The sequence below is a fragment of the Condylura cristata genome, unplaced genomic scaffold (assembly GCF_000260355.1).
Source record: "Condylura cristata isolate star-nosed mole 26May11 unplaced genomic scaffold, ConCri1.0 scaffold00021, whole genome shotgun sequence".
Taxonomy (NCBI): Eukaryota; Metazoa; Chordata; class Mammalia; order Eulipotyphla; family Talpidae; genus Condylura; species Condylura cristata.
In genome coordinates this window covers 8,902,830-8,922,299 of record NW_004567122.1, presented here as the reverse complement: position 1 = coordinate 8,922,299, position 19,470 = coordinate 8,902,830, and the positions used below count along the sequence as shown (strand labels likewise).

At 35.6% G+C, this 19,470-nt stretch overlaps 1 protein-coding gene across 3 annotated transcripts in view; it reads right to left on the bottom strand.

Moving 5' to 3' along the window:
* Positions 1-19,470, bottom strand: part of NDST3 (N-deacetylase/N-sulfotransferase (heparan glucosaminyl) 3) — a 139,699-nt gene that overhangs the window by 55,262 nt on the left and 64,967 nt on the right. For all 3 annotated transcript variants that reach the window (XM_012727971.1, XM_012727972.1, XM_004686630.1), the window contains exons 5-6: positions 12,359-12,544; positions 6,062-6,190 (exon numbers count right to left, since the gene is read on the bottom strand). In XM_012727971.1, coding sequence (XP_012583425.1) covers positions 6,062-6,190; positions 12,359-12,544 — 315 coding nt within the window. The remainder of the gene's footprint in view (positions 1-6,061; positions 6,191-12,358; positions 12,545-19,470) is intronic.

Genomic DNA, 19,470 nt, shown 5'->3' with positions numbered 1-19,470 from the left:
GATCTAGATGCAATGGGAAGCATAGAGATGAAGTACTCATAGATCATTCTTGCAAGAATTCCCACTTGCATAGGAGAAAAGATGCATAGACACGTAATCATGCAGTGAGGTAGGTGTCACATGACATATGGAATGTACGGATAAAGAACGACGAACTATTCTGTCCTGTTTTAAATGTAGCATGTAGTGTGTATGTGTGAGTTTAATGTTTATAAGAATAATGTTATAGATATTTTATGACAATAAGACAAACAGAAAAGACAGTGATAATCTTTGGCAATCTGGTGATCTAAGGTACCATTGCTAAAACTGCTGAATTCCTTCTAGTTTATTTTCATGGATGTCTAATTTCCTCATTACTATGTAAAAAAAGTTTCAGATTATAAATATTTGTAAATACTTCTGCATAAATTTTTTTGTTTCACTTTCATCATCATCCACTCATCTGTTACTCCTATTTTAAAGCAGTCATTCTAGTCAGACACAGGTTTGTGATTCTTTTTTAATTAGAGAAGTATGACTTAGGTCCAGCATTTGGGTGGGAGGTGTGGGGAATGATGCTATATAAAATGAAGATGCATTCGATAAATGCATATAAAGACACAATAATAATAGGGTATAGTTATATAGCTATAGAGGGACCAGCTGCTATTAGTTTGAGGTGTTCTGTAGTTTGCAGCTAGGCTGTCAGGATTTTTCTCCACTTGAATTCAAAGCAAGTGTGGTAACAGTGTGAATCTCGGGGCAATTCATAACTTTTTAGGATTAATAAATAGAGCAAGTACTGACTTTATTTTCAATTATGGTGGAAAAGTAGCATACCATTCACAGTATCAGTAGTTCATTACTCAATACCTAGAGTCTATTTATTGAACAAGGGCATAAGTAAAGCATCACAACATTTTGTAATTAGAAATAAGAATACTAGAAACTATTAAGAGGTCTTACAGTTCAAAGTTTAGCTTTGTGTTTTATAGTTCTGTTTGCTTTCTTTATATACCACATAAGAAATAAATCATGTTATCTTTCTTTAAATTACTTCATTAAGTGTATCAGGTTCTAGATCTATCCATGTTGTTGCAAATGGCAGGATTTTACCCTTTCATAGCTGCATAGTATTCTATTGTGTATATATACACCACCTCTTTTTAATCATTTGTCAGTCAGTGGGTGCTTGGGTTTGTTTTGCGTTCTTGCCTATGGTGAACAGTGCTGTAAGAAACATGGACATACATATTGCTCTTCAAAATACGGTCCTTGTGTTTTGTGGTAAATACTGGTATGGGGAAAATGGATTATTTGGGATTTATATTTTTAATTTTTTTGAGGATTCTTCATACTGCTTTCTATAATGACTGCAACAATTTATTTTTCCACTTACAGTTTATAAGGATTTCTTTGCTTCTGCATTGTCTCCATATTTGTCACTTTTGTCTTTTGGATAACAGCCACACAGGTGTGAGGTGATATCATGCGGTTGTTTGATTGCATTTATCAAATGAGATATGATGAACATATTTTCATGTGTCTGTTGGCCATCAGTATGTCTTCTTTGGAAAAATATATTTATATCCTCAAAATGGATAGTACATTCTTGTGAATTCCTTTTTACAAGTAATGCCATGACTTGTATAAGGTTCTGTTTACTGAGGGCACATTGTATTATTGTCAATCGTTCTTGTTACTTGCATACATTTCAGTTCTTAGTATCTATCCTCAGTGTATTATTTTGTATTAGGTATATAAACAAACTGGCCATTTTAACCAGTATTTTTAAAAGTATATATAAAGATAGTGTGAATTGATCAAGAATATTTGTATTCGGGTATTATATGTTGTATAGAAATTTAGTTTTAATGTGTCTGTAGCTAACAGTGACTTTAGAATAAATTTGTTGGTTCTCAACCCTGATAAATCCTTGAAGCAACTCTCCCTGATCTCCTTAATTAGTCAGTAAGCACATCAGGGTCTGTTCCTCAGCCTGAGGAACTTCAGGCTCCAAAACCTGATTTAATATTCTGATAGAAAGTGCCCATTTCTTAGGATCACAGTCAAATAAGCAAAGACCATGAAACTGATAGATAAAAATAGAATGATATATATTAATTTAAAGTGGGAAATTACAATTTATAGAAGGACCAAAATACTGAAATCCATACAAATTAGTAGGTCCTCTTCTGGAAATCAGGTTGCATGGAAAATACTCATCAGTTAGGGGAAAACTTAAAGTTTATTTTACAAATTACTGCCCCAGCACCATAAGTTCTTATCATCAACATATTGTTTTCCTATAGTAGAATTTATGTGGGAAAGTAGACTATAATCAAGATGTTGCCAACTGAGTTGAGAATTGGAAAACAATTAGAATTACATTCTTTAAGGTTCCAGACTCAAAGACCCTGATGGGCCCACCTTCCAACTGGAGGTTGAAATTTATTAATCAAAACCTCTGCATTCTTTTTTTAATTTTTTTAAAGATTTATTTATTTATTAATATAGACCTGGGGTACAGGCCAGAGATGCGGAGGGTGAGAGGATTCACCAGGGACAGAGTGGGGAGCAGAAAAGCAGATGGACAAAGTACACTGCTAAGGGGAGCAGTGGGCGGGTCAGGAGAGGTCTGCCTCGCCATGTGGATCTCCTCCAGGGCAGGCGGGAATCGAACTCATGCAGAAGTGGCTTTCACTTCTCAGTGCTGTGCTTTAACCCGCTGTGCCACCAGGGAGGGCCACCTCTGCATTCTTTTAAACAGCTGAATAGTATTCCAGTAAGTATATATTCTACAATATCTTTATCCAGTTAGCTGTTCTTGGGCATTTAAGCTGATTCCATGACTCAATTACAAGAAAAATGGAGGACACTAGAAGGAGAAAGTGACAGTGGAAGGAAGAGGTGAGGGTCACGGTCACGGTACTGGGGTTTTGGTGGAGGGTGAGTGGCATGTGCACATGTGGCGGTGTAAAGTTGGACTCCCCAAATTAGATAGCTATGTAAATGACATTTTTACAAACTAGTAACATTTGAGGAAAAAAAAAATCTCTGCAACAACCCACATCAGGTGTGTAGGCCAGTGATACTGGAAGGACTCATTTGAAGACAGCTAAGGTTTTCTCTCTCCTAGACAAAGCCACTGTTTGACTTTGTAACTATTCACATTAAATTCACTTGGTTAGCACTCCTTCCCCTAGTAGTAAAAATACTTGGGTGACAGTGACACTTAAGGCCAGAGAGTTATTCTGTTCAAGGAGCAGTTATCAGTGCTGTGATTATTCTAGTTTAACTCTGACCCTAGAGTGCGCCACCCTTCATCCCATCCTGATACTGATAAAAGCTATTGTAGTGCTTTGCTGTTATGTTGACACTTAAGAAGAGATTTAAAAGTACATTAATTCAGTTCCTGCTTATATTTTAACATTCAACTCAAGTGTATCTGGAGTAGATTTACATGTATAGGTATGATTTTTTAAGACCCATCTACCTTTTGGTAGTAAATACCCAACCTCATTCATCATTGTCAGACAATGATACTTCTAATTGAGGCCTGGGTATTGGTTAAGCTTACAGTGGCTATCTTTCAGAGTCACTGTAATTGCAATTCTCATATTTCCAGATGCTAAAATGAACTTGTATTCCATCAAGATTTCCTCATTCTTACTCTTACCTAACAAAGAGTGTTGTCCGCTAAATTACTAGCATGCTTCATTGCACCTGGACATTTCTTAATTTTAGCACAAAACAGAATGTAGAATTCATGGGAACAGGCCACCCTGCCATACTTTATTCTGCAAGAGAAACAACACTAATGATAGCAGCTTTCCATTGGGGTGGTCTTGGGTTTCCAGAGAGCTCTAAAGAATTACAGTGGTTTCTAAAGCCTGGGGTCAGTATTCCAGATGACGGTACTTCGGACTTGTCTATCATATAATGTGTGGTAAACCCTGTCATTTATCTTGAATCTGTTTGATTTGAAAGTATTAATTGTCTATTGAAAGTTTCCCAAGTGAAGAAAGAATGCATTTTGTGGAGAAGTTTTATTCTTCTTTTTATTCTCCATGAATTGCCTTTCAGGGTACAAAAAAACTACCAAATATTATTAATAGGGCCTGAAAAGTAGCAAATAGACTAAGTATTTAAAGAGTTTGTTCAACTAGTCCAAATTAGTAGATAATTTGGTGCTAAATTAGTCCAAATTAGTATGTAAGTTTAAGAAAAGCTTTATAAGTTTTTTTTAATTAAGAAGATATTTGGTTTTTAATTAGTAAAATATATATTATATCTTATGAATGATCTAATTTAGAAATTCTTCAATGTTAAATGAAAGTAATTTGGCCTACAAAGTTCTGAAATTTCAGTACTACTAGGAGTTTCTTAAGCACCAAAGCAACTATTGGTTAAAAGAATCAAACAGATGATTATCTTTTTTAGTCTTATTACTCTTTGATTAAAGGAAATAGAAAGCATCAGAATTTTATAGATTACAGGTTAAGAGTCTTAAAATTATTGGTGAAAATATTAGAATATTAAGAATATTTTAACTAAGTCTTCCATTCATAATCAGGCATAGGTTTAATTTTTTAACTGTGATTATTGGTTGAATTGCAAACAAACAGAAGGAAGTCATATAAGATGTCAAAGATACCTCTATTTGTAAGGAATAGAAGTTCTTTTTGGTATAAAATCAGAAATACATACATACACACACACACACATATATACACATACCTACATATATATATATATATATATAAAATCTTTGAGGAAGGAAAGTTGGTAAACTTCTAAAAGGTGAAATGTTAGGTACTCAAAACTACCCTGAATTTTGGATGCAGCAGATGGTTCTGCCCAAAGATAAGTCATCTTTACCTCTGTCTCATTTTCTAGGAAATAGCAATAGTTAGAGAAAATATAGTTATAGAATGCAAGCAGATGATGATAAATACCTGCAATTTTATTTGCCAGACCTGTCAAATTAAGGTCAAGAGAGGGCCCTTTCAAACTCACTCTCTTTAGTTCAATCTTTTCTAAGTTTTATGTTGATAGATTTTTTTTTCACATTAGGAAAATTGCATTCCCCCCCCCCCATCTTGAATATCTCTAATACCAGGGACAAACTCATATATCTCCTGTTAAATAAGCCTAACTTTACTTTTTATGTTAGTGATTGTATTTTCCTTATACTTCTTACTGCAATTTGATGTTCTTTTTCTACACAACCAGAAATAAGTACAAATGGTTCAGGCAGCCTGGCACACAAGCATTATGAAGTGGAGGAGGAACAGTAGCCCAGTAAAATAGGCTACCCTGCCCCCAGAGAACCCACAGATCTAATATAAATGTACCCCAAATGATCACATTTGCTTACTTTATTCCTCTCCCACTTTTGCTTATACTTTTTCTTTAAGTAGGAAATTAAAAAGGGTAATAGAAGCATTGCCATTTAATGAAAAAACCAGTCCCCGGTGTTGGGGGAGAGTTGGGTAGAAAAAAGCTTAATCTCCATAGAAGTGAGAAGCTTGGATTTCGGATCACTTTTCAGTGCAGGTTAGGCTCTGCTGGAGCACTTGCCTGTCTATCCCAATTCCTCATAGCCCTGTTACTTGTATTTGCTCCCCTTTCTTGATGTCGTTCATTAATTTTTTTTAAATTTTTTAAAAAGATTTATTAATTTAGAACTGAATTTAGAACAGAACTGGGGGACAGGCCAGAGATGCGGAGGGTGAGAGGCTTCACCAGAGACAGAGTGGGGAACAGAACAGGCAGAAGTACACTGCTGAGGGGAGCAGCGGGCAGGTCAGGAGAGGTCTGCCACGCCATGTGGTCACCTCCGGGGCAGGCGGGAATCGAACTCATGCAGAAGTGGCTTTAGATTCTCAGTGCTGTGCTTTAACCCGCCTTGCCACCAGGGAGGGCCCGTTCATTAATTTTTACTACTGTTTTAGTGCTGGAACTTCATTATCAGTTTGGCTGATAACCACCTGAACCCTGACCTCTTTGTCTGGTCAATTTCAATCTGCACTGTCATTTTTCAGTATTTATTTGGAGAATAATTCAAAGTACTTACTGGGTTTAAGACCACAGTGAAGAAAAGTTCACCTCCTTGGATACTTTTGTCCAGCTCTTTAGGCCCTCCTGGATATTCTTTGTAGAAAATGGTGTGAGTGAAGAGCCCACAGGTTTGTCTCGGAAGAACCTGAAGGAAAAAAGGACAGTGAGGAAGCAGTTGCTGTCAACTAATTATTTTGCAGAAAAGTAGTTTTTTTTTTTCCTCAGGAAGATGATGTGCAAGCTGATGTCATTATTGAACTCTTAAAAGCCTTCACACTCTAGGAAAGCAAGAATGACAACAATATTGAAGGAAACTAAGACAGACTGAATTATTTTAGCCCCTTATCTATTTTAAATTCCCAAGTGAGTACTTCCAGTATGAGACCTAACATATTCCAGCACTTTAAGAAATAAAACAAAAAGGAAGGAAAAAGGGACTTTAAAAATAGTGGAATTGTTTATGTTATATTGTAATTCTAGTAGACAAAAATTTTAAGGATAATACTTTCTGCCAAATTCTACACATGCATTAAAAAATGAAGTCAGTTCTCAATGTGATTCTTAGCAAATGATATTTTAAATTAGAACAAATATTTGAGACACAAATCATATTATCTGCTCTCACCTGAGAGAACTACTGCCAGCTGCAGTTATTGTCCCAGATTCTAAGTTTGAAGCCTGCCAGTTCCAAAAGTAATTATGATATTATGCATTTGGTTAGTAATTCTTAGGAAGTGTCACCAACAAAATTACAAAAGATCACTTAGTAAAAGGTCGTCTTTTCATCTTTTGTATAGGAAAATAATTATTTGCTTCAATTATGTATTTGGGATGTGATAAAGAGATTTTTTAAAAATTCTTTTAACTTCCTTGATAAAAATGTCAATGCCACTAGGAAAGAAGGTATGAACTAGAAGTGTGTAAGATGGTACAATCTTCAGCTCAAACTTACATGACTTCATTATGGCCTGTGTTTCTCACTGCACATTTGAAGTAGCAGAATATTAATGAATGTACTTTGTGAGCTTCAGATTTTACAGAATTATGCAGGTGGGTTTTCTGCTTACTGTCACAAGCTAATCAAGCGTTTTTTTTTATGGTTTGATTCTTAAAGTACGTTTGATTCTTTAAGTGTTTTCAAAATATTACCTGTAAGCCTTCTGCAAATATATTAGGTCTTTTTCTTTCAGTTGAATGTATATTATAATAAATTTTAATCTAGGCCTTGGAAAATTTTTTACAGAAAACACTTCTTGGCTCAGTGAATACACTGTACATTGCTTTGTAAATCAGAACTTTATATATATATATATATATAAATGTCTATACATATATAGGTAAATTGGAAAAAGTTATATATTTAAAACTACTTGGTGAAATAGTTAAATCAAGTTAAGTTTATTTATAGAGTGTTAGCTCTGGTGGTGTCTACATTGAAAAACATACATTCTTGTAATGTACAAAACAATAACAAAGAAAAGTGCAGTTATCATAAAAGAATTGAACATATTCCCTAGAAATTTGTGGAAATATCATTAGTTGGTTCTTAAAACTTTAGATAGCATTTATTTACTTTTTTATAAATACTTATTTTAAACTCCTTGCAAACCCTGTGGGAGAACATAAGGACATATCCTTTCTGAGTGGTAGATTTTTCAGAATCAAAATTTAATGATTTTCCATTTGTTAACATAACTATATAACTTGAGGATCACAGCTCACCCCTCCATATGCAAACATGCTTCACCAAAGCCCTAGTGTCAATATGTGACCTATCTTATCTACTCTCCCTCCAACCACTGCATTTTTTTTTTTGTTGTTAAGATTTATTTATTTGTGCATACAGAACTGGGGTACAGGCCAGAGATTTAGAGGCAGTGAGAGGCTTCACCAGAGACAGAGTGGGAAACAGAACAGGCAGATCGACGAAGTACACTGCTGAGGGGAGCAGCGGGCGGGTCAGGAGAGGTCTGCCACGCCATGTGGTCACCTCCGGGGCAGGCGGGAATCGAACTCATGCAGAAGTGGCTTTAGATTCTCAGTGCTGTGCTTTAACCCACTGCGCCACCAGGGAGGGCCCAACCACTGCATTTTTTAATCTGTAAGTTTTTGTGTTTTCTTTAGTTATTTATAGTCCACAAATGAATGAAACAATCCAGTAACACATTAATGTTCTTTCATTTCTGACTTATTTTAGATAGCATCACTACTTCACAAACTATCCAGCTTCTGAAAGATTTAAGGTAGATAAGGGTGAAAAGAAATAACCCAAAAGTTAAAAAGAGTTGCTCATGTGTGGTTAAATGTTAGATTAGTTTTATATTTTAAAAGTGCATGATTCTGAATCACTTTTAGGTTTCAGTTTGTATATCTTGCTTGAAAAATTATGGAAGCATACAGAGCTATCCTTGGGACCTGCTTCCCTGGCTGATTCTATGAAAAAGGAGAGACAGGAAAAGAAATATGAGTTTTATCTATTTCTCAAATTACACAGTGAAGATGAAGTGCCGGGCTTTTCTTTGCAACTCTGGGGCGGGTCACACTCATTGCAATGTTCACAGCTACCAGGTGCTCTGGGATGGCCAATGGAGGTATAGTCAAGATGAGAAAGGCCCTTCATCATTGTCCTGTGCCCCCTCTTTTAGGTCTGCTATGGACTGCCTTTTATTACTGATTCTGAGTATATAATACTATTACATTTAAATTTTAAGATATGAGTGAGCTCTGGACACATTAAAGTTGCTGATAGTACCTGGGAGATATGAATGCCACAGTGAACAAGAATCTTGGTCATTGGGTCCTGAGGTCAATATCCTATAGCTAAGGTCTAAACCTAGAGTAACTTCTTCTGGGGCTACCAGTAAAGAACATCGAGGAGGCTGCAGTAGGATTAAGGGGAATCCTGATCATTGGGTATCTGTATTAAAAACAGTAAATTAATAATTAGGGTCTATTCTTACCTAGAAGTCTCTGCCTCTCTCCAGTAGATAACGTAATAGGACTAGAGACTCAGACTCTGTTTGGGGCTCAATCACCTTGAAATGTAGCATGTTCTTAGCAGAGTGCTAAGATGATTTGTTATGGGAACCTGGAGGAGATTAAGATAAGAGTAGATACTGAACTGCTTGACACTGACATGCTTTACATTCAGTTAATTTAAGTTATGGGGCCTTCTAGTGAGGAAGAGGAGTAAGCAGAAAAAGGTATGATAACACATTACTGTTACAGACCTTCTGGCTGAAATAAGTCGGTTTTAGCTACATGGAAATAAACAAAAGGTAGACTTAAGCCAGATTGTTTAGCTACATGGAAATAAACAAAAGGTAGACTTAAGCCAGATTGTTTTCAGGTTCCTGAAGGGAATGTTAAGGAGTGTGGAAACAACTGAAAGTAATCAAGGTTAGGCAGTTCTAGATGAAGGTGGCATTTTAGAAAGGTGAAAAGGTTGGCACTATCTGTAGGCTACACTGCTGTAGGAGAGAAAAGCCATTGAGAGACAAAGTGGGGACCACTACCACAATTTACACATGAAAATAATGTAGTGAATTTAGGTTGTAGGAAAAGGAAGGCAAAGCAAATGCAGAGACTGATTGAAATTGGGGGGGGGGTGTTCAGTGTGTTGTTTGAAGCACAGAACTAGAGGATCAGTAGCTGCTTAAGGGGAAGATAATGAGGATAATTGAGGATAATGAGTTTTTTTTTTTTAAAGGCTTTTTGGCTTTGAATTGTCAATGGATTGTAAAAACAAAGTTTCCCTACCTCAGATAACAGTCATGGGGAGTGACCTACAATGTGGGTGTGTTCATGCCCAGCTCTTTCCTATTGCAGTCTGTTCCTAGGAAGCATATTGGCTCTTGTGGTCTCAACTTTAAGCTGGATGACTCCAAGCCCTGTTCCCTTTCTCTTATTGCATAGTCAGTTCCCTGCTGAACACCTCCCACTTGGAAATTCTCTTTAAGGGTCCATAAAGCAAATAAAAACATTTTCCATGGATTGTTGCAGAGGTGGAACCATGGTGAAAGTTAGATCAATACAGAAATCCACTAGAGCTTGTATTACCTGCAATATTCATGCATTTACAACGCAGGTAAAAACATATTACAGGAGAAATGAAAAATGAAGATATCTTATGGGACTTAAATTTCCTGGCAGTACAGAGAGAAACAGAAACAAATGAGAACAACACTGAGTAAAGTCTTTAGAGACTTTTTTTTATTCTGTTCTACAAAGAATGCACATGATTTTAAAATGACACAAGGGTACTGAATGCTTGTATGTTATAATTACAGCCCAGTTCTTCTTACCTCTCTCTAGTCAAAAGGCTGGAAGCTTGGGGACAGTGAGTTCATTTTCAGTAAAAAGGAATGGCAGACTGGAATAAAATATGGCCATTTTGTTCCTTGTAGCATTTACAGTGTTTTTTTTTTTTTTTGAGGACAAAATCAAAATAGTGGTTGACCCAAGTTAATATCATTATCCATTCTTCAAGTTTTGCAGATACTGAAAACCATCTGAAAAGAAATTAGTTACTCCTGATTCTAGAGGGTGATATATGTACAAACAATTTGACAGAGAACTATTCTCCCTTTCATTTACCTGATGTCTCTTTCCAGTGTGTGAGGCTCAATCTGGGGAGCCATAAACATTTGCCAGTTTGCTTTGAATTTTTCTGATTTAGGGAAAAATTTAGTTTCTATGTATGTATGTATTCATTTTTTTCAAGTGTTACCAATTTGCCATTTGTTTACAGAGCTATGTAATTTTGGGATTACAGCTTTATTTCATAAAATTTGATGCCCACTTTTGATAAGAGCACTCAATAAAATAGGAATAAAAGAAATGTATCTCAACATAATAAAGACTATCATTATTCTCAATGCTGAGAAAATAAATACATTTCCTCTAATATTAGGAACTAGACATTGATTTCTGTTCTTATCACTATTGTTCAACACAGTGCTGAGCTAGAACAATTAAGTGAGAGAGAGTAAAAAAGAAACTTAACTGGGAAAAAATAAGTGAAAACATCACTATTTGCAGATGACATGATAAAATATATAGAAAATCCAAAAACTCTACCCCAAAACTATTAGAAATAATAGAGTAGAAAGATACAAAATCAAACACAAAATCTGTTATTTTTATATACAAACAGTAAATTAGAAGAAATTAAGAAAATAGTCCCATTTCTAGTTATATCAAAAAGGATGCAATATGTGTGAATAAACTTAAAAGAATGAAGGACTTTGAAAACTAGAAGACACTGCTAAAAGAAATAAAAGAAGACGTAAAAAATGGAAAGATGTTCTGTGTCCATGGACTGGAAGATTAAATATTGCTAAAATGGCAGTATTACCTAAAGCAGTTTACAGATGCAATGTAATACTATCAAAACCCCAGTGATATTTTTCAAGGAAATAGAACAATTCTAAAATATGTATGGGATCACAAAAGACCCCAAATAGCCAAAACAATCCAGAGAGAAAAGAAAAATGGAGGTATCATGTTCCCTGATTTCAAACTATACTACACATCTATACTAACCAAAACTGTATGAAAATGGAACAAAACCGACATAGAGACAATACCAAAATAAAGACAATGAATAGAATGGAGAGCACTTGCAGAAACCCATGCAAACTTGGACTGGCAATGGGGGAAGTAAAAGAACCTGTATTATTAGTCATTCGTTAGTACCCAAAAAGTATTTAATTACTTATTCTTGGAAATCTCATCAAGTATTATGTGAAAACATATTTTGACAACATGCCCTTGGTCACCAGTGTGAAAAGCAACACATGCACACAGAGAAGCTTTGGAGAGATTGGACAATGTGGCTGGTAATGATTAAATGATTAGTCTGGCATGGTAAAGTAAAACATTTTGACTTATAAGAGAGCAGCATGGTTAATATATAGAGAGTTGATGTTAGTTTTATATATTAAGTAACTTTTTTTTTTATTTATTTTTTTATTAAAAAGTTTATTTTTATTAAGTAACATTTTTGAAGAAATTAGGGCTTCTATAAATCATCTGCAACCTAAATACCAGTGCCTCCCTACAGTAGATAGCGTAATTAAAAAAAAAAGAATATATATATATATATATATATATATATTACATTCAAGAAATTGAAAAGAAGTGACTTGAAAATCAAAACATCTTTTGTGTAGCTACGACAGACATACTTCCTGCAGCATGGAGCTTTAAGTTTTTAGCACTTGGCTCTTCTCTTTTGTTCTTTCTCAAGTGAGGACTGTCAACATGGTGGGGCAATGTCCCACCCATACTGCAGACGCTGCAGAAAGCTTACCATGATGTTTTTGTGGATGAAGCCCCTCCGGTATCTAGCTGGTTTCAGATGTGGGTACTCTTCAGTGCTGGTGATCCGAATATTCCAAACCTTCTTCCAGGCCTCATAAAGTTGAACATGTACAGGGTACACACCCGAGTGATGAGGTGCCACTGCATAGCCCATGTCGGTTGGAATGCCGTGCTCCTAAAGCCAAGCAGATGGTAATGAGAATGTGGGAAGATTTATCGTGATCCTATTTTTCACTGCAATTTTAAAATACATTTAAATAAGTACTATAAATATATTTGTTTAAATTCTCTGCTTACTTCATCATATGGTAAAATGAAAGTGAGATCTGAGGATATCTTGAAGTCATGAAGCCTACTGGGATTCCACCAGTCTTTATGTCCATGCTTTTGTTCTGAGGAGGTGGTTGGACAGGACTAGTGACTTATGAGGAATTTGACAGAGCCTGAATTTTTCACAACCTGCCCAAGCCCTCAGTTCTTTAATTGCTCATGATTTCCACAAATTAAATGAAAAACCCTTGTTATAAGCAACACTCAGCACTCCACATGAAGAAAATCAATATTTGTTAGAGGGACAAAACACATTCTGAGTTCACTAATCCCACTGACAGTATTTTATTTTCCCCAATGCCCACTTTGCTCCGAGTCACCTCATTTTTTCTAGTCCCTGTCTGTGGGCCAGTGAAATACCATGTTCCCTGCCTCTGTGAAGCCTATCTTTCCATTGAATAATGTCTTAAAATTTTATGGTGCAATCTTCTTTAAAGTCTAGCCCTGATTACAGAGAAAGTAGAAGATACTGAGAGAACAAAAATTATTCTGGGAACTTAGTTGATCTGAAGCCAAGCTTTTACGCATAAAATGAGTTCAGTTTATTTTCATTTATTTTTAAAATTCTTTAATTTTTAAATGAAAGTATAAATATGGTTTCATGATATATGAAAGAATATCCTGACAGCCATGAAAAGGCTGATTACAACAGAGTGAGGTTTCTCTGGTTTATTTCCCTTTTCCATTTGTTTTATTTATTTATTTATTTATTGATTGATTGATTGATTGATTGATTGATTGAGGTAACTCTGGTTTATACCACTGTCCATGATTTAGAGGTACAGATCACACCCTTCAGATGTGTGTGACCACTCCACACCCACCCAAAGGCACCTGAAGGTAGTTTCAAATTTACTTACCATACCCACACACAGACTTGTAAGATACATAATCAAATGTCATAATAGTCTGTTCAGTTGGTTCTGACTGGGTCTATGACTCCAAAAATAAATCTACATGAGGTTTAGATTATTTTGGAGGACATCTGTGATCACTTTGTATAGCTGTGTTTGTTCATCTCCACTTGAGATAGTCCATTATCATCCCGATGCATCAAGGAAAATTGCATGGGCATAAAAGATGAAACATGCCTTTTATAAAAAGAACAATCTTGGCGTCAGTTATGACATGTATTTTTTTTTCATGAATGATATTTTATTTTTCTCTGTTTTTTTCAATTGCTTTATAATCTTCAAAAGTTCCACCCAAACAGGCTTCCTGTGAATGAGTCATGACTTTTCTTCATGCCAAAGATCAATTTTCACAGAGAACTACAGTATCAAGCTGCTAAATGCACTGAATTGTGTAAATATGCTACAAAGGGACATAGAAAAAGTAGATGAGCTGTATTTATTAGCCTAAATAACAACTGGAGGTGAAGTAAGTGCATGAAGCACCTGAACACAGAAGGGAAACAGGTTGCCAATGGTTGGTCACTACTTGAGTAACTGTTCAGACTTCTTTGTAGGGCATACAAGACCCTCACAGTTTGACCCCAGCCTCCCTGCACAGCTTATCTATCCATTCCTAGCTGCTGCTGATCCCTTCCTGTCTTTGTTGTGTGCTGTACATATTATGGCCACAGTTGGTATGTGCTTATGAACTCTACTCATCAGTTCTGACAACTTTTGTGTTGGAGCTAAACACATTGCAATGGGAAGAGGGGTGCTGGCACCTCTTGGATCCATTTGATATGCTCGTTTTTCAAGGTTCTCCATGTTATTAAATGATACTATCATCAATCAGCCAGCTGCAGAATTCAAAAAGTAGATTATTCTTGATATTTGTTTCCTGACCCTCTCCTGAAATCACTCCATTACTGGTTGCCTATCAATACTATGTACAGGATGTCTTCCATCTACCCACTTTTCTCCAGCTTTACATCACCACCCTACTCCATTTACCATTTTATTCCATAGCTTTCTAGGTAACTTTCTAATTAATCTGCTCATTTCCTTTCTTGTGTTCTTCTAATCCATTCTCTACATAGCAGTCAAAGTAGTGTGTAAAAGACACAAATATAATCATGTGACTTCCTATAAATCTCTTTTACTCCCACTGAAGATATAATACAAAATTCTTGATAGTCACAAACCCTGCATGAATGACCCTGGCTTCTCTGTCTCTCCCCTCACTATGTAACACCTTCCACACATCACCATGTTTTAGTCACATTGACTCCTGAAAATCACCAAACACTTTCATTCTTGGCATCCTCCCCTCTGTAACTTTCTCAGTCTGGAATGTTCCTATTCCATATTCTCACTGGGACAAACTGACACCTCTAACAGTATCTATCATTTATTCTGTTGTAATGTTGGAGAAGCCTTCCTTTTTCCCATCTAAATTGAGACACATTAATATTTCCTTTAATATCCTTTGTTTGCTTTTCAGAGCACACAGCAATGTTTGTAAGCAAATATTCTTAATATCTCTCTTCCTCAAAAATAACAAGCTCCACGAGTTTGGCTTCTGATTTACACACAAGTGTATGCCTGGTGTCTTCCTAAAGCAAGTTCTCTTCCTAAAGCAAGGGCATGGGCCAATTCTGCCACCTCCCTTCATTTTCATCTTCATTTTCTCAGTAATCTCATTAAACACTCAGTTCATTTGCAGAATGGACAGACGTTTAACTCACAGGGAAATTTAAAACCTAAGTAATACTTTAAACATGTTTGACTGTAGTTCAAAGACATGTTTATTTTTATGAATTTACCTATGTTTATACTTTGTCAAGTTAAAAATGACAAGATTTCCCTAAACGATGTTTTTAATTATTTCTAAATAGGCTGAAGAAAGACAATTTTCAAGTAAAAAGTGATAATGTTTTCCTTAGAAAAATTTCCCCAACAACCAAATGAGAAAGAAATGGTGTTCAGCAACACAAATTTACCACTCACGAAATTACTGTTTATTATCTTTGACAATAATTATTTAAATTCTTGCTCAAATTAAAAATGGTAATTTTCATTATTTTTGTCTATTTATCTATTCCATTCTTTTGCAACAGAAGAATCCTTTAACCTTCCATCAGTGGTTGGAAGACTCTGCCTATTTACATTATTCTTAAATTGAGCTAGGACATAACTAATGTAATTAAAAAATACCTTCAATGATAGGAAATCAAACAGACATTCTGTTTTCTACAGTGGAAACACTAACACTTCATTACAGTATGATTTGGAAATACTTCTAAATGCTTTTCTGAAGTTCATTTTCTGTAGGCTTTGCTTAGAATGCTCCATTTCCTCAGTATGTAGAAGTTCATGCTTTAGCTATCTCATAGTATTGAAAATTTACCTTTATAATTTATATGGGCTTATAATAAAGCATATTTTGGAATTCTTTCTAGGAAAAATGTTTTGCTTTGATTTTTAAAATGGCTTCCTTAAAAGCTGTGATTGATTAAGAGATTATTTGGCATAAGAAAGAATGTATTTTCCAGATGAAGAAGCATGTTTGGAGAATGAAATTAGGACCTTTCACACAGGACATAAATGTGTGTGTGCTTCACATATGATATGTGAATTTATGGAACGATTCTCTTAAGTTTGAGAAGTGTTTTAAATTTCTACATACAATATGTTCTTAGTAAAAATAATGGACAATACATGAATTTTAGTTTATGAGAACTTGTGGGGCCCCTGGCATCTGCAGGAGTACTGCAGGGGTTGCTGTGATGTAGGGCAGAGGTAGGGTAAGAGAGTGGCAGTGAAGGTGGTCAAATACAAGTCACATTACTCTTCAGAGGCCTGATTTCTTCCTTCACCTTAAACAAACCAGGCAAGTCATATGTATTTTAGATTAGGGAATTAAGAGTTGTAAGTACTAGAATATATTTTTGTGAGAAATGATAGTATTTCTGGTATGGTTTAAAATGAAAGACTTTGAAAGAAATAATTACCTTACTGTAGGAACCTGATTTTTCTTTATTTTCAAATCATGACAGGATCGTACAAGTAGTCAGTAGGTTTGGGTTTAAAATTCTGTTTCTTTCATATAATCTTTGTCATTTTAGAAGTTATCTTATATTCAGATGCTAAATATAAATGTACTATTTTAAATTCATGATCTAATCTAAAACTAACATATATAACTTTCTTCATACATATTTAGGAGAGTAGTAAATTCCTAAAATATAATAGACATACTTACATAAATTTGGTTAATGTTGATAGATTTGGCCACTAGATTTCTTTATAGGTTTTTATTTATTTGTTTGTTTTAACATGGTGCCCTTTAATCCTAATATAAATGTGTTTGTTGGCTGATATGTGAAAAATCTGATGTGATGATGATGTTCATTTCGATAGGTTGGTTTAGTGGTTTTTTTTTTTTTTTTTTTTTAAAGATTTATTTATTTGTACATACAGAACTGGGGTACAGGCCAGAGGCTCAGGGGCGGTGAGAGGCTTCACCAGAGACAGTGGGGAACAGAACAGGCAGATCGAGGAAGTACACTGCTGAGGGGAGCAGTGGGCGGGTCAGGAGAGGTCTGCCACGCCATGTGGTCACCTCCGGGGCAGGCGGGAATCGAACTCATACGGAAGCGGCTTTAGATTCTCAGTGCTGTGCTTTAACCCGCTGCGCCACCAGGGAGGGCCAGTTTAGTGGTTTTTAATCATCCTTTTCCTTAGCTGTTGTATTAAAAAACTTTTTTTTTGGCTTGGTTTTTCTCACCCCTAGTTCCTGAGGATAAGCCCTAAATCTCTGTATTTTCCCTTTGTTTGTTGGTGGATTCCTGAGATCTTAACTGAGTTTATTCTAACAAGGTACCTCAGGAAAAGGTCTGGCCAAACCCCGGTAACCAGACATTTGAGGCTTTGAGCCAGGTGATAGCCTGATTTTCAGGGAGGGGAGGAGAGTTGGAGATTGAGTTCAGCCATGTGGTCAGTGACTCAATCAGTGATGCCTATGAAATAAAACCCCAATAATGCTTCCCTGGGGGCATAGGGGTTGTCTTAGTGCTATCATCACAAAGGCCTGAGTTTGAACTCCCAGCCAGCTAGGGGCTAACCCACATCTGGTGAAGCAGACATCTCCTGTCTCGTCCACTGCTCCAGTTACAAGTGTATTTCAGTCTGCCTGTTCTTCTCCTCACTCTGTCTCTGGTGAACCTTTCACTACCCCCACCTCACCTATACCCTACTTCATTATGAAAAAATTTAAAAATGTGAAAAAAAGAAATGAAACCCCAATAAAAAGTCTGGACCAAAATTTAGTTGAGCTTCTCTGAGGGCTATAGTCTTATGGGAATAGAAACCAAGGAAGGTGGTGTTTTCTTGTCCAACAGAGTGGATTTTAAATGGCACAGCTACAATAGCAGCAGTAACACAAGGTTTTGGATAAAGGTGTTCAAGGTATTAACAGTGGGGCCTAGTGAAACTGCAGGGCATTATAATAACTCACAAATCAGAAGTGTGATCTTATTCCTAAGTTACTCAGCTCTGGAGGAGAGTATATAGTCATTAATTATGCAATGAAAAAGGGACTATATTCATCTGTAGTCCGTAATAGCAAAATCCATGACAATGAAACTAACAATATCCCTGGACACTTTAGGAGTGGTAACAGCATGGCACCAGGGCAAAAACATAGATTTCAGAACACAGGCTCAGTTTCAGTGTTACCTTTCATTTCTGTAATACTCTGGCAGGTGAGATAACTTCACTCCGCTGCCATTTGCCAAGGAGGGGCAATGAAACTATCTCACAGAGTTATAGACAATGAAAAAATATAAGCAATGTGATTGACCCAGTGCCATTTAATTTCCTTTAATTTAATTAACATTGTTCTTTCTTTTTGAGACAATGACAAAAAAACAAAGGTAAACTTTGTTTGGCTACTACTTTTAGCCCCTCAAAAAAGAAAAAAAAAACCCACCCTCGAAATTCCTATTTAATAACATTCTTAAAAGAAGATATACTATGATTATCAATCTTATTTAAAAAAAAATTTACTAAGTAGCATATATTTCTCCTAGAAAAAGTATTATCTATCAAGTAGGAAATAAAAATACCTAAGTTTGATGAAGCTATATAGTCACATCAACAAAACTCCTTCTGTTACTGTATACTCCCCTTTAAGTACTACTCCAGTTAGCAACTGAATTATTTGAAGGACTTTAGTGAAAACCAAATACACTAAGGGATTCCAGAAACAAAGCTAAGCTAGTAATTCAGTACTAGTACTAAAAAAAACAACATAAAGCATACTTCCCTTTAACCTTCATTTTCATTCTTGACTTCTAAGAATTATTTGGGGGAGAGCAGGAGACTTTCCTCTAGTCTTCCCTAACAATCATATCACTTACTTCAAGTAAGTTTCCATTTCGTGGAACATACAGTTTTTCTCTCTTAGATTTCCCTTCAGAATTTGTGAAGTGTCATTGTCATCTTTCTTGAGTATCTCATAAATAAATGCACTATGAAAAGAATATTTTGTAAGAATACTCGGAAGAATGATGTAAACACTCCTACTCTGTATAAGCCTGGTTGATTTATTTGAATTGTTGCAATTTCTTTACGATAACACATGAGAGAGTGTGCAGAAATGTTAAAAAATGAATTTATGAAGCTTCATTTTTATGCTGTAGAAAAATAACTAAAAATAAAATTATCTAGAGACACAAGGTATTGGAGGGGTTTGACTTACTCCAACTTGAAGTGATTATTTTTAGTGGCCTTTGGGGTCATTGAGTGTAGAAAAGCTAGAAACTTCCAGAAATAGGCTTAAATTCACAAAATACTCGTAAATACATTTAATCTTTCT